This window comes from Bison bison, unplaced genomic scaffold, assembly GCF_000754665.1.
Source record: "Bison bison bison isolate TAMUID 2011002044 unplaced genomic scaffold, Bison_UMD1.0 scf7180017864227, whole genome shotgun sequence".
Taxonomy (NCBI): domain Eukaryota; kingdom Metazoa; phylum Chordata; class Mammalia; order Artiodactyla; family Bovidae; genus Bison; species Bison bison.
Window position 1 is genome coordinate 1,966,897 of NW_011494799.1, and position 13,250 is coordinate 1,980,146.

At 38.6% G+C, this 13,250-nt stretch overlaps 1 protein-coding gene across 1 annotated transcript; it reads left to right on the forward strand.

Annotated features, from left to right (window-relative positions):
* Nucleotides 1-7,072: 7,072 nt before the first annotated feature.
* On the forward strand, nt 7,073-7,732 carry LOC104992891 (40S ribosomal protein S4-like). Its single transcript, XM_010845891.1, has one exon. It carries the CDS (start codon nt 7,088-7,090, stop codon nt 7,730-7,732), a length of 645 nt encoding a protein of 214 aa, XP_010844193.1. The 5' UTR covers nt 7,073-7,087.
* Nucleotides 7,733-13,250: the final 5,518 nt, after the last annotated feature.

The window sequence follows — 13,250 nt, forward strand, 5'->3', positions numbered from 1 at the left end:
ACAGCTAAAAAGAGGTAAGCCAGAGATGGCCAGTGGTTATCTTACTCACACAGTGAAAGAAACCTTCATTTCAATGAAATGAGAGTTTAGAAGGAGATGCAAAGAAAGATCACTGGCAATATTCCTGGGGCCCATGGGTCTGACTGAACATTTAGTTGACTGTTCTCCTGGACATCTTTTAGTGAGCCAATGAAATTCTGTTCCTCCCTGAGATTGTTTGAATTGTTTTGCCACTTTAAAAACATCCAGTCTATTTTAACAAATTATTTGGATGAATTGTATTTGAGTTGAATCTACTACTACTTAATTCCTCCAGTCCACATTCTCCACACCTAGTTTGAGTCAGAATAATCTAGGATTGATGCATATAATTGCATTTTTTTTCTGTTTAACTGGAGACATAAAGTGACAGTGAAGGTCACTCAGTTGTGTCTGACTCTTTGCGACTCCATGGACTAGTCCATGGAATTCTCCAGGCCAGAATACTGGAGTGGGTAGCCTTTCCCTTCTCCAGGGGATCTTCCCAACCCAAGAATCAAACTCAGGTCTCCCACATTGCACATGGATTTTTTTACCAACTGAGCCACAAGGGAAGTATAAGTCAGGAAGATTTTCTTACATCAGTGTCTTTAAGTGAAGAATCTGCTATGGCCAATAGCTCAGAAAATGCCCATTGGATACAGATATACTGGATTAATAAAAATGTAAAAGTACTAGGTAAATAATTTCAATGTTATATAAGTGATGATAAAACTAAGAATACAGGTTTCCATTCAGTTTTTAAAAGTACCAAAGAGGTATGTGATGAACAAAGACTACAACAATACAACTAAGGTAGCCATGAAACTTCATTCTTATGAAAATAGAAAGGATTCCCTTATTCATTAATGATCTACCTTTCTAAGTAATATGGAATTTTTGTCTCTCTGCCAATGGGCATGGCTAAATATTGATGCAATCACATAGGGTGGAATATCAGTGAATAGGAGGCAACATTTTATATTTATACTATATTTCTCTAGAGTCAAAAACTAGTAATACCCTGGGGTTTTAGGATTTCTTTTCTCAGTTGTGAGCATAAGAGCATGAAAATGAATGAATGGGGAAGAACTGGGAGAAGGATGGGGTGGGAGGCTGGGGTTAGCAGATGGAAGCTGTTATATGCAGAACGGATAAACAGCAAGGTTCTACTGTACAGCACAGGGAACTAGATTCAATATCTTGTTATAAACAATAATGAAAAACATTAAAAGTGTATACAAATGTATAACTGAATCACTTTGCTGCATAGCAGAAATTAATACAACACTGTAAATCAACTATACTTCAATAAAAATAAGACAATGAAATTAGCTTGAAGGGATTACTTGTATTTTACCTGATTTTCACCTAAAAAGTGTTCATTTCATATGATTCAACATGAGCATTCAATGATTTTAATTCTAATATTATTACAAATATGACATGAACATTACTAAAGAAAGAACACCTACTACAAAACAGGAACTGGAATAAGTCCTTAATTTACTAAAAACATGTGATCTTTCATAACATTGACAGTTGTAAAATACCAATGAAAGAAATTGAAAGTGAAAGTCACTCTGTCGTCTCTGACTCTTTGCAACCCCATGGACTATACAGTCCATGGAATTCTCCAGGCCAGAATACTGGAGTGGTAACCTTTCCCTTCTCCAGGGGATCTTCCCAACTCAGGAAAGGAAACCAGGTCTCCTGCATTGCAGGTAGATTCTTTATCAGCTGAGCTACCAAGGAAGCCCAATATATGTAAAGCCCAATTGGTAAAGTACCAATAGGTGTAATTATTTTCTTACTATACAGATGAAGAAAATAAGTCTCTAAAGGTTAATTAACTGGCCAGTGTCACAGAGACTGTATATATGGGAGCCAGGACTTGAACCCAATGAATCTGGTTACTGAGTCTGCACGATTAGCCGCTGTGTTATATTATGCCACAAAGTAACACTCCAAATTCCAGGCTTATATTTCACCTTTTCCAGTCATAATGCAGATACAATAAAACAAGGTAAGATTTCTTGAAGTTTTATATTCCTCTTCCTCTGATTTCTTATTCAGGATATCAATGAAATGAGACCACTTTTGGTGTCAGCACAGTCAGGACTTCTTTGAAACTCTGGATCTGAGTCAATGGAATAACAAGTAAAACTCATTACTTTATTGAATGCCATTGTTGTTTCAGATTATCTCCTAGTCATCTCATTTCATGAGGGAGGGATTTCTACTCTAGGCTTTTTAGAATGGCCAAAAAAAGTTACCTGACACTGGACAGAGGAGATAGACAGCAATTTATAAATCACGTGCACTCTCAGATTGAGGGAGAAAGATGGTGCCTGTCCCACAGGGCCACATGGAAGCTGCATTCAGGGACAGAGTGAAAAAGTAAGTCTGTGGGAGTCAGTCTTTGTAGCATCAAGAGGATGGGGTGACCCATGGTGTCCATGGAAGGATGTGGTTGGCTTGTTTGAATAATGCCACAAATGGGCAGGAAAGTAAAATCTGCTAGTCAGAGATGGGCAGGAACTGTTTCTGGTCCTCTTAGAGGGTTGTTTGGCTAAGGGGATTCATCCATGAGAGCACTGTGGGGAGGAAAACCTGCAGTTAGGTCCCTGGTGCTTCCCTAGTGGCTCAGATGGTAAAGCATCTGCCTGCAATGCAGGAGACCCAGGTTCCATCCCTGAGTTGGGAAGATCCCCTGGAGAAGGGAAAGGCTACCCACTCCAGGACTCTTGGCTGGAAAATCCTATGGATGGAGGAACCTGGTGGCCTTCAGTCCATGAGGTCGCAAAGAGTCGGACACAACTGAGCAACTTCACTTTTCAGTTTCCCTAGGTATCAAAGCAGCAGAGAATATTGAGCCTTGATTTTAGGCTTTAAATGCTGTTGTCTGGCTTGATGGTTCTAGTAGGAGCAAAATCTAAAACAAAAAAAAACAAAGTAGTCCTTGATATGTTTGGCTAAAACTGAATGTGAGAAAACTTTTGCTCTAGCCAAAAGAGGAAGGAGGATGACTAATCATAAACAGTGGTCAGAGGCATTGCTTCAGTACTTTGTAATCTTCAGGTCCTAACTTGTCCTTAGGTTTTTATAAAAGCACAGATGAAACGCTAGATGAAAATTTCCAAATCATTTATACAGATGTTCATATTTTCAGGCTAACAGACAGGACAAAAATATCTTCAAATATTTTTAAATGTCTCCTTTGAAGGTCCTGTAGCATAAGCTACACAACTACGTGATCTTGGGCAAGTTGGTCCACTTTCTTAGGCTCAATTGCTTGACTTTCAAATAAGATCTAATAATATCCATTTCAAGGGATTACATGAAACTTGAATAAAACAACAGATATGAATGGGTTGCCACTTCAGAATACTCAATAAATATTTTTCCTTTCTTTCTTCCCCTCCACTTACCATTTGGTTTTTGTCTCTTTATACTATTGACAATTATTAGATGCTACCTTACTTTCTATGGTGTGCAGATGCAGCTGTAATTGCTAGATCCTTTTATCAGGCCATTGTAAATGTAACAACTGAGTCAATCAAAAGGCATCATCTTAGTATTGAGTATACAACTATATATACATATTACTACTATACCATGTCATCCATGAAATCTCTAAAGTCTCAACGTTGAAAACAAGAAGCTACCAGAGTGGAACAAAGATACTCCTGCTTTCAGTTGTCTGTAGATTGCATTTGTAATGTTTAAATACTAAACAATGATATTTTTTTAGTGCTGGTGGGAAGTGAAATGTCAATACCTCCAGTAGTTAATCAAGTATTTCATTGCTAGGTGAAGTAGAAGAAAAAGGAAACATAACAATAATGGCCTATTCTTTAGAATACAAGATAATCCCATAGGACCTTTCTGCTAAAGTTAAATTTTAATTTAATTTGTTCATCATATATAGACTTCCAGATGTACAAGCTGGATTTAGAAAAGGCAGAGGAACCAGGGATTAAATTGTCAACATCTGTTGGATCATAGAAAAAGCAAGAGAATTTCAGAAGAACTTCTGCTTCATTGATTACACTAAAAACTTTGTGTGGATCACAACAAACTGTGGGAAATTCTTCAAGAGATGGGATTATCAGACCACCTTACCTGTCTCCTGAGAAATCTGTATGCAGGTCAAGAAGCAACAGTTAGAATCAGGCATGGAACATCAGACTGGTTCAAAACTGGGATAGGAGTATGTCAAGGTTGTATATTGTCACCTTGCTTAATTAAATTTTATGCAGAATACAGATGCAAGATACCAGGCTGAATGAAGCACAAGCCAGAATCAAGATTGCTGGGAGAAATATCAATAACCTCAGATATGCAGATGATATCACCCTTATGGTAGAAAGTGAAGAGGAACTGAAGAGTCTCTTGATGAAAGTGAAGAAGAGAGTGAAAAAACTGGCTTAAAATTCAACATTTAAAAAATGAAGATCATGGCACCTGGTCCCATGACTTCATGGCAAATAGATGGAGAAACTGGTTTGAAACAGTGATAGACTTTTTTGGGGGGGGCTCCAGAATCACTGCCAATGGTGACTGTAGAGCCATGAAATTAAAAGATACTTGTTCCTTGGAAGAAAGGCTATGACAAACCTGGACAGTACATTAAAAAACAGAGACATTACTTTGCTGACAGAGGCCCATGTAGTCAAAGCCATGGTTTTTCCAGTAGTCATGTATGGATGTGAGAGTTGGACTATAAAGAAGGCAGAACACTGAAGAGTTGATGCTTTTGAAATATGGTGTTGGAGAAGACTCTTGAGAGTCCCTTGGACTGCAAGGAGATCCAACCAGTCCATCCTGGTTTGATCAGGAAATCAGGAAATTCAGGAAATCAGTCCTGAATAGTCATTGGAAGGACTGATGTTGAAACTGAAACTCCAATACTTTGGCCACCTAACATGAAGAGCTGACTCATTGGAGAAGACCCTGATGCTGAGAAAGATTGAAGGTAGAAGGAGAAAGGGATAACTGAGGTTGGATGGCATCACTGACTCAATGGACATGAGTTTGAGCAAACTCTGGGAGATGGTGAAGGACAGGGAAACCTGGTGTGCTTCAGTCCATGGGGGTGCAAAGAGTCAGACACAACTGAGCAGCAACAAATACCTGTTTTATGCTAGTAATTCTATTAACTTCTTACTAAACCTCATAATAGCCCATGGACACCCCAAACTTAACATGTCCATGATGAAATTCCCATGTTGTACCCATTCCCTACATTCTTTCTCTTCTCTCCGTTTTAATGAAGGGAACTGCCAATGTCTATCAAACTAAATCAGAACTAGGGCTTCATCTGGGGTCTCTTCCCTCTCCTATCCTTCATAACCAATCATTCCTATTGTCCTGTCAATGCTTAGTCTTAATCCACTTTGGTTTTTTATCCCATCACCACCTTCAGCTTTCATCCAGATTAAAACATTCAACAACAGCTCTGTTGTCACATGCATGTTTCACATAGTAACCAACTACCTTTTCTTATATAAAAACATTCCACACAATAGGAGATAGGAAGGTATCAGCATGATAGTGAAGATCCACTCTAGCCTATTTCTTCAACTAATTACAATTGAAATCTTTGGACAAAATACAAAACTGATTGTTTGAGAGTTCTAAACAAAGCAGGTGGAGTAGAGCCAAATCTTGAAGTAACTCTACAGAGCTGTATCCTGAGATTTTTTCCCCCCCTATCCTATTGTTAGGTTCCTTTAATGGACCTTTAATGGACCCCAACAATAGGTCCTTTAATGGGCCACTCTGGTGGTCCAGAGTTGACCGATAAGAAAGTGAAGGAGAGAGAAAGAGACTGATATTCCTTGGTTTACAAAGAAAGCCAATAAAGCCCCTGCATGGGGCTTGCTCTGTTCACGAAGGCCTCAGGCGCCCTCTCAATGGGGTGAAGGTGCAGAGCACCTTCTCGAGAGGGTCTTAGAAGCCCAGGCAGGAAAATGAACACAGAGGACTTCTGCGCTCCAAAGAAATAGCCTGAGAGAGAGAGAAAGAAAGCAAGAGACGGGGACCAAAGCTCTGATGGAGCAAAGGTGTTTTAATCAATATGGTGTGGACATATATACTGTAGTTATTCTCAGCAAAGATAAAGATTAAAATTCCAGACTTAGAAAATATAGGCGATCCATATTAAAGAGAGAGAGAGTTGTAAATAATCACTTTTACCATATGGTTCATAAAAAGGAAGAGGGTACTTATCACCGTATAGAAAAACTAATGAAGGAAATGCCTGGATTCCTCAGCCCTCGGGAGAGGCTTGCCTCTCCTCTTAATTCCTGAATATTCAGGAATTAATAAGGAACAGAGAATTCCTGACAGATCCAAAACAGCACGCAGGAAGCCTCCTGTTAAATGCTTCCTGACGATTCCCCCTATTTTATTATATTTGTAAAAAAAAAGGTCCTGACCAAATGAGTTTGGTTAGTATTAACCAACCTTATAGAAAGGCTACGGTAAACAACAAATATAATTATCAAGACAATCACCAAAGTTACAGTTCCAGACCCGATACTGTGGGTAATACTTTGAAACCATCCTGGTGGGTCTAGCCCGGATAATTTGTTCAGCTAAAGTTTCCAAATTAGGGGAAGAGGGCAGATTTTTAGAAAAAGTTTTAAACATTTCCTTTTGCAGTAAATGTACATTCAGAGAGGCATTATCATATATATTCTGTAAATGAAATTTGATTTGTTCCCAGTTGTAGGCACTATGATTGAATTGAACAAGAGTAACACAAAATTGAGTAGCTTAAAGAGATAGAGGAGTTAAGACAAGTATATAGTTTGCAATTAATACAAATTACAGAACATAAAGTCTTATTAAATTGCAAATTTCCTATGGCTATAACAAAAGGGAGTGGAACACAGTCCTGTATAAAATATGACTGATTATAGTGAAAGAAATAGTTACTATGACCACGATAGGTCTCTGTGAAATGTCCGGTCCAAGTTCCAAATTTTTTTCTGTTTGCAGCAAGTTTTCCAAATGTCCCATTGTTCAGGCCTAGCGCAGCCTTTTCGTGCCTAGCGCAGCCATGGCTCGGGGTCCCACGAAGCACCTGAAACGCGTAGCAGCTCCAAAACATTGGATGCTGGATAAACTGACCGGTGTGTTTGCCCCTTGTCCATCTACCGGCCCCCACAAGCTAAGGGAGTGTCTCCCCCTAATCATTTTCCTAAGGAATAGACTTAAGTATGCCCTAACTGGAGATGAAGTAAAGAAGATTTGCATGCAGCATTTCATTAAGATCGATGGCAAAGTCCGCACAGATATAACCTACCCTGCTGGTTTTATGGATGTCATCAGCATTGATAAGACTGGAGAGAACTTTCGTTTGATCTATGACACCAAGGGTCGCTTTGCTGTTCATCGTATTACACCTGAGGAGGCCAAGTATAAATTGTGCAAAGTAAGAAAGATATTTGTGGGAACAAAAGGAATCCCTCATCTGGTAACCCATGATGCTCGTACCATCCGTTACCCTGATCCCCTCATCAAGGTGAATGATACCATTCAGATTGACTTGGAGACTGGCAAGATTACTGATTTCATCAAATTTGACACTGGTAACCTGTGCATGGTGACTGGAGGTGCTAACCTGGGAAGAATTGGTGTGATTACAAACCGGGAGAGGCATCCAGGTTCTTTTGATGTTTATTTGTTTATTGAGGACGATTAGAAGAGGAGGAGGGGGTGCCATTCCATAGTCAAGCCAGCCAAGAAGTCCTTTGTCGTGGTAATATTTCATTAGTAACCTTTTACATAATGTTTTTTGTTCTTTCCCTAACTCTTTCCCTAAAGTTTCAGTGGTGTAAACATGGTTCACAGTAAATAACCCAAGCAACTTCCGAAGGTCTTCGTTTGGAGGCAGGACGAAAACTCAAGTTTGTCGGCTGACGTTTATGTGCAGTACTGCTGGGCCCATGCACAGGGAAGGACTTCATATCCTAAAGAAATGTTAATTAGTGTTCCTTCCTCCCCAGGTTGTGATGGCTCCTTCACATTCTAGGGAGGGGGCATACGTATAGAGTCATTAGTTGAAAGGATTGGTCCTCTCTCTGTCCATTTGACCACCTGTAATAGAGTGGGGTTGGGTATTAGTCGAGCTTGAGCTGGGGGGTGGTCGGGGGGGGCGGGTGGGGAGAGCTGGGGGGGTGGGAGGGGGAGGTACAGGCCAAAAGACTGAGCATTGCCAGGAGAACGTATTCAGGACTCCGAGGCAATCCCTGTTGAGAGACCAAATTTTCAGCTTGATTAGTAAGGGTTTTTATTTGTCCCCAGGGGAGATCATAGGGGTGATGCCTCTGAGGGCGGTGCTTTCTGGAGATCTTTAGAGTGGACATAGCCCGTATTGGGATTTCTTCTTCCTGGGGTTCTTGTTTCATCTCCATTTTGAATGCTGGGGGCCCCCTTGGGTTTAATCTTCCAAAGAGGTTAAAAAAATTAAAACAAATAAAACTGTATTAGCAATAGATATAGGTTTAGAAAGTATCTTATGTTGGAATCTAGTGAAGTCTGCTTTAGATAAGGAAGACAGTAGTGTACCTGTGTATACTCCCTTTTAAAAATTTATTTATTTGCAACTTTAGTGTCTGATGTGTTCATTTGTGTAAGTCTTGTGTCTGTGGATTATAAAGAATACCTGTAATATATTTAATAGAAAAAGATTGTAAAAATTGTTTAAAGTCTCTAGAAATATAGACAGGGTATAACATGTTGTGTAGCCTTGCCATGAAGAGGTGTGGCCCAGATAAAAGAGGAATTTGTGTCTATACAGATGTGTAGGAAGGAAAATAGAGGAAGTTCAGGGCGATGAGTTACCTTGTGCGATGGGTCAAAGATGTTCAGTTCAGTTCAGTCACTCAGTCGTGTCCGACTCTTTGCGACCCCTTGAATCACAGCATGCAAGGCCTCCCTGTCCATCACCAACTCCTGGAGTTCACTCAAACTCATGTCCATCAAGTCGGTGATGCCATCCAGCCATCTCATCCTCTGTCATCCCCTTTCCCTCCTGCCCCCAATCCCTCCCAGCATCAGAGTCTTTTCCAATGAGTCAACTCTTTGCATGAGGTGGCCAAAGTACTGGAGTTTCAGCTTTAGCATCATTCCTTCCAAAGAACACCCAGGGCTGGTCTCCTTTAGAGTGGACTGGTTGGATCTCCTTGCAGTCCAAGGGACTCTCAAGAGTCTTCTCCAACACCACAGTTCAAAAGCATCAATTCTTCGGCGCTCAGCTTTCTTCACAGTCCAACTCTCACATCCATTCATGACCACAGGAAAAACCATAGCCTTGACTAAACGGATCTTTGTTGGCAAAGTGATGTCTCTGCTTTTGAATATGCTATCTAGGTTGGTCATAACTTTCCTTCCAAGAAGTAAGCGTCTTTTAATTTCATGGCTGCAATCACCCTCTGCAGTGATTTCGGAGCCCAGAAAAATAAAGTCTGACACTGTTTCCACTGTTTCCCCATCTATTTCCCATGAAGTAATGGGACCAGATGCCATGATCTTCGTTTTCTGAATGTTGAGTTTATTTCCACATGTAAAGCATCCTTCATTTCCCTTTCTAAAGGCAGCAACCATTGTTTTAGCTAGCATTTGTATCTTCTGAGTTTCTAATCCTAGATTGTGACAAGCCTTCAAATAATCAGTAATAGTCCCTGTCTCACGAATTGGAGCTATAGCTTTTTGACATTCCTGATTTGCATTTTCATAAGCAAGTAATTTCTCTAGTTGCCTTTTGGCTTCTTCTCCAATTACAGTATGGGAAATAGCAGTTTCTAATCTAGCTAAAAAATCAGCATACATTTCATTAGATCCCAGAACTTTAAATAAGTGATGAAGTAAAGTAGCAAAGTGATGGGGCTTTCCAGCCATTTTATCCATGTCTTAGTACTTACCGGCCTCAATAGGCCCTGAGGGCACTCTATCAGAATTTGCCTACGTATACCAAGCTCCTGTTCTGGGTACCACTTGTTGGGGTCCATTAATGGACTGGAACCTGGTGGTCCAGAGTCGACCGATAAGAAAGTAAAGGAGAGAGAAAGAGGCTGATATTCCTTGGTTTATGCAGAAAGCCAATAAAGCCCCTGCACAGGGCTTGCCCTGTTCATGAAGCCCTCAAGTGCCCTCTTGATGGGGTGAAAGCACAGAGCGCCTTCTGGAGAGGGTCTTAGAAGCCCAGGCAGGAAAGTGAACACTGAGGACCTCTGTGCTCCAAAGAAAGCCTGAGAGAGAGAGAGAGAGAGAGAGAGAGAGAGAAAGCAAGACACGGGGACCAAAGCTCTGATGCAGCAAAGGTGTTTTAATCAACATGGTGTGGGTATATATACGGTAGTTATTCTCAGCAAAGATAAAGATTAAAATTCCAGACTTACAAAACATGGGTGATCCATATTAAAGAGAGAGAGAGTTGTAAATAATCACTTTTACCATATGGTTCATAAAAAGGAAGAGGGTACTTATCACCGTATAGAAAAACTAATGAAGGAAATGCCTGGATTCCTCAGTCCCCAGAGAGGCTTGCCTCTCCTCTTAATTCCTGAATATTCAGGAATTAATAAGGAACAGAGAATTCCTGACAGATCCAAAACAGCACGCAGGAAGCCTCCTGTTAAATGCTTCCTGACATCCTATCATACATTTTCTCTCAGTATGGCAGGAGTAGTGCAGTCTTCAGCTAAAATTTTGAGTAAAATTCTGTGTTTCTGGCTAAAGGAACAAAGAAAACAGGACTCTTATGGTGAGATGTTATCGAGAGATGGATGCTCAAAGGAAGAGAAGAGGCGCTTCTAATTCTCTGTATAGGAACATGCAAGTGTTAGTCCATACCTTGAGCTACGTCTTTGTGGGAGAGACCAACATAGCTTAACTAAGGCTTAGATGAATGAGAGAATAAAATGACACACACAAATCTTTTAGTGCAGTCTTTGAAGAGCATGCATATGGAATAAATACAAACCAAAGATGGTGAATGCTTGCAGAACTCAACTGAACTCTGCACAAGTATCTGTCTAAATTCTGAGCTGTTCAGCATAAGGCAGATTCAAACCCTCATAGCAAACACTTTGAGAATTTAACCTAATAATTGAGCCTCTTCCCACAGAAGAGAAGACACAACCTAATTAGACTGATTGCTTGCTGAAAGGAAAATAATATTTTTCAGAGCACTTTAAAAAGAACAGTGCCCAACAACTTAACATCCACAACATTCAGGGTGTAATCCAAAATTAATTGATTCAAAAACTAAACAAATTTCAACAGTAACAAATAATAAAATGTGACAGATAATAAAATGTCACAAAATTGTAAAGGTAAAAATAAACATATGCCAAGCTTGAGGTTAGTCCAAATGCTGGAAAAATCAGACACATGCTTCAAAACATACTTTAAATTTTATTAATATTTATGTAAAGAAAAATATTTTGAAATGAGTAATAAAAATGAGAAATTGTCAACAGAAATAAGAATTATACAAAGAACTAAATGTGAATTTTAGAGGTGGAAAACAGAATATAAGAAAATTTTTAAAAATGCTAATTGGATCCAATAATAAAATAATGACAAAAGAAGAAAGAGTAAACAAACCTGAGGGTATATCAATATAAATTATCCTAAGGCTAGAGAGAGAAAAGATTTAAAAAGAAGAACAGAGTTTTGGTTTCTTTGAATGTGTAATTGAAGTTCAAAAGAAGGGGGCAAGGAAATTGGGTTGAAATAGTATTTAAAGCAATAACAGTAGGAAACTTAAATTCTTGAAAAATATATTTATAGGTTGAAGATTGGCAAATTTCAACCTAGATAAAACCAAAGAAGATCATGTGTAGATATATTATAAACAGTTCACAACTAAAGATAAAGAAAAATGTTTAGAAAATGGCATGACATATAGTGGAAGAAAAATTTGAATAAATTTCTCTTTAATATCCTTAAAGCACTGAAAGAAAGAAATAGAAACTCAGAATTCTATCTCCAATAAAAATATTCTGCAGAAATAAAAGTTAAATAAATAAATTTAAAAATAAACAAAATAATAAACTAAAAGAAAATTTATGAAATTCTAGAGGAATTTCTTCAAGGTGAAAAGAAAATGATACAGAGATTAGAATTTTTAGGAATTAAGGAAAAGCAAGAGAAATATCAAATAGCAGGATAAATGTAAAAATTACCTTTACTGACTAAAACAAAAATTAAATTAAAGCAAAAATTAAAACATTTTTGAAATTATTGAGGTATATAGAAGTAAAGAGTATGACAATTGAGACAATTAAGAGATGAAGATGATTGTGGTGGAGAAAAGACCTAATATAGTTGCAAAGATTTTCATTTTATATAAAGTGATAAAATATTAAAGGTAAAAGATTAAGTATGTATACTGAAATCTCTAGAGAAATCACTAAAATAATGCAAACAGATATTGACAAACATTCAATAAATAAAATAAACAGGTGAAATAAAAAGAAAGTAGTAAAATTATGGATATAAATCCAATGCAATCAATGATTATATTAAGTGTTAATAGTTTAAATACCTCAATTAAAAAAAAAAGCATAAAAAATTGCCAGAGTAGCTTAAAAAGCAAGAATCCTCTATGTGCTGCCTACAAGAAATATATTTTATTTTATTTTTATTTTTTAAATTAATTTATTTATTATAATTGGAGGCTAATTACTTTACAATATTGTGGTGGTTTTTGACATACATTGACATGAATCAGACACGGGTGCATATGTGTCCCCTATCCTGAACCCCCTCCCACCTCCCTCACCACCCCATCCCTCTGGGTTGTCCCACTGCACTGGCTTTGAGTACCCTGTTTCATGCATCAAACTTGGACTGGCGATCTATTTCACATATGGTAATATACACGTTTCAATGCTATTCTCTCAAATCATCCCACCCTCACCTTCTCCCACAGAGTCCAAAGGTCTGTTCTTTATATCTGTGTTTCTTTTGCTGTCTCACATATAGGGTCATTGTTACCATCTTTCTAAATTCCATACATATATGCATTAATATACTGTTTTGACGGAGAAGGCGATGGCACCCCACTCCAGTACTCTTGCCTGGAAAATTCCATGGATGGAGGAGCCTGGTAGGCTGCAGTCCATGGGGTTGCAAAGAGTGAACACACTGAGCGACTTCACTTTCACTTTTCACTTTCATGCATTGGAGAAGGAAATGGCAACCCACTCCAG

Bases quoted from the DNA above. Each gene is read 5' to 3' on its own strand.
- LOC104992891 (XM_010845891.1), top strand. From the start codon at position 7,088: ATGGCTCGGGGTCCCACGAAGCACCTGAAACGCGTAGCAGCTCCAAAA.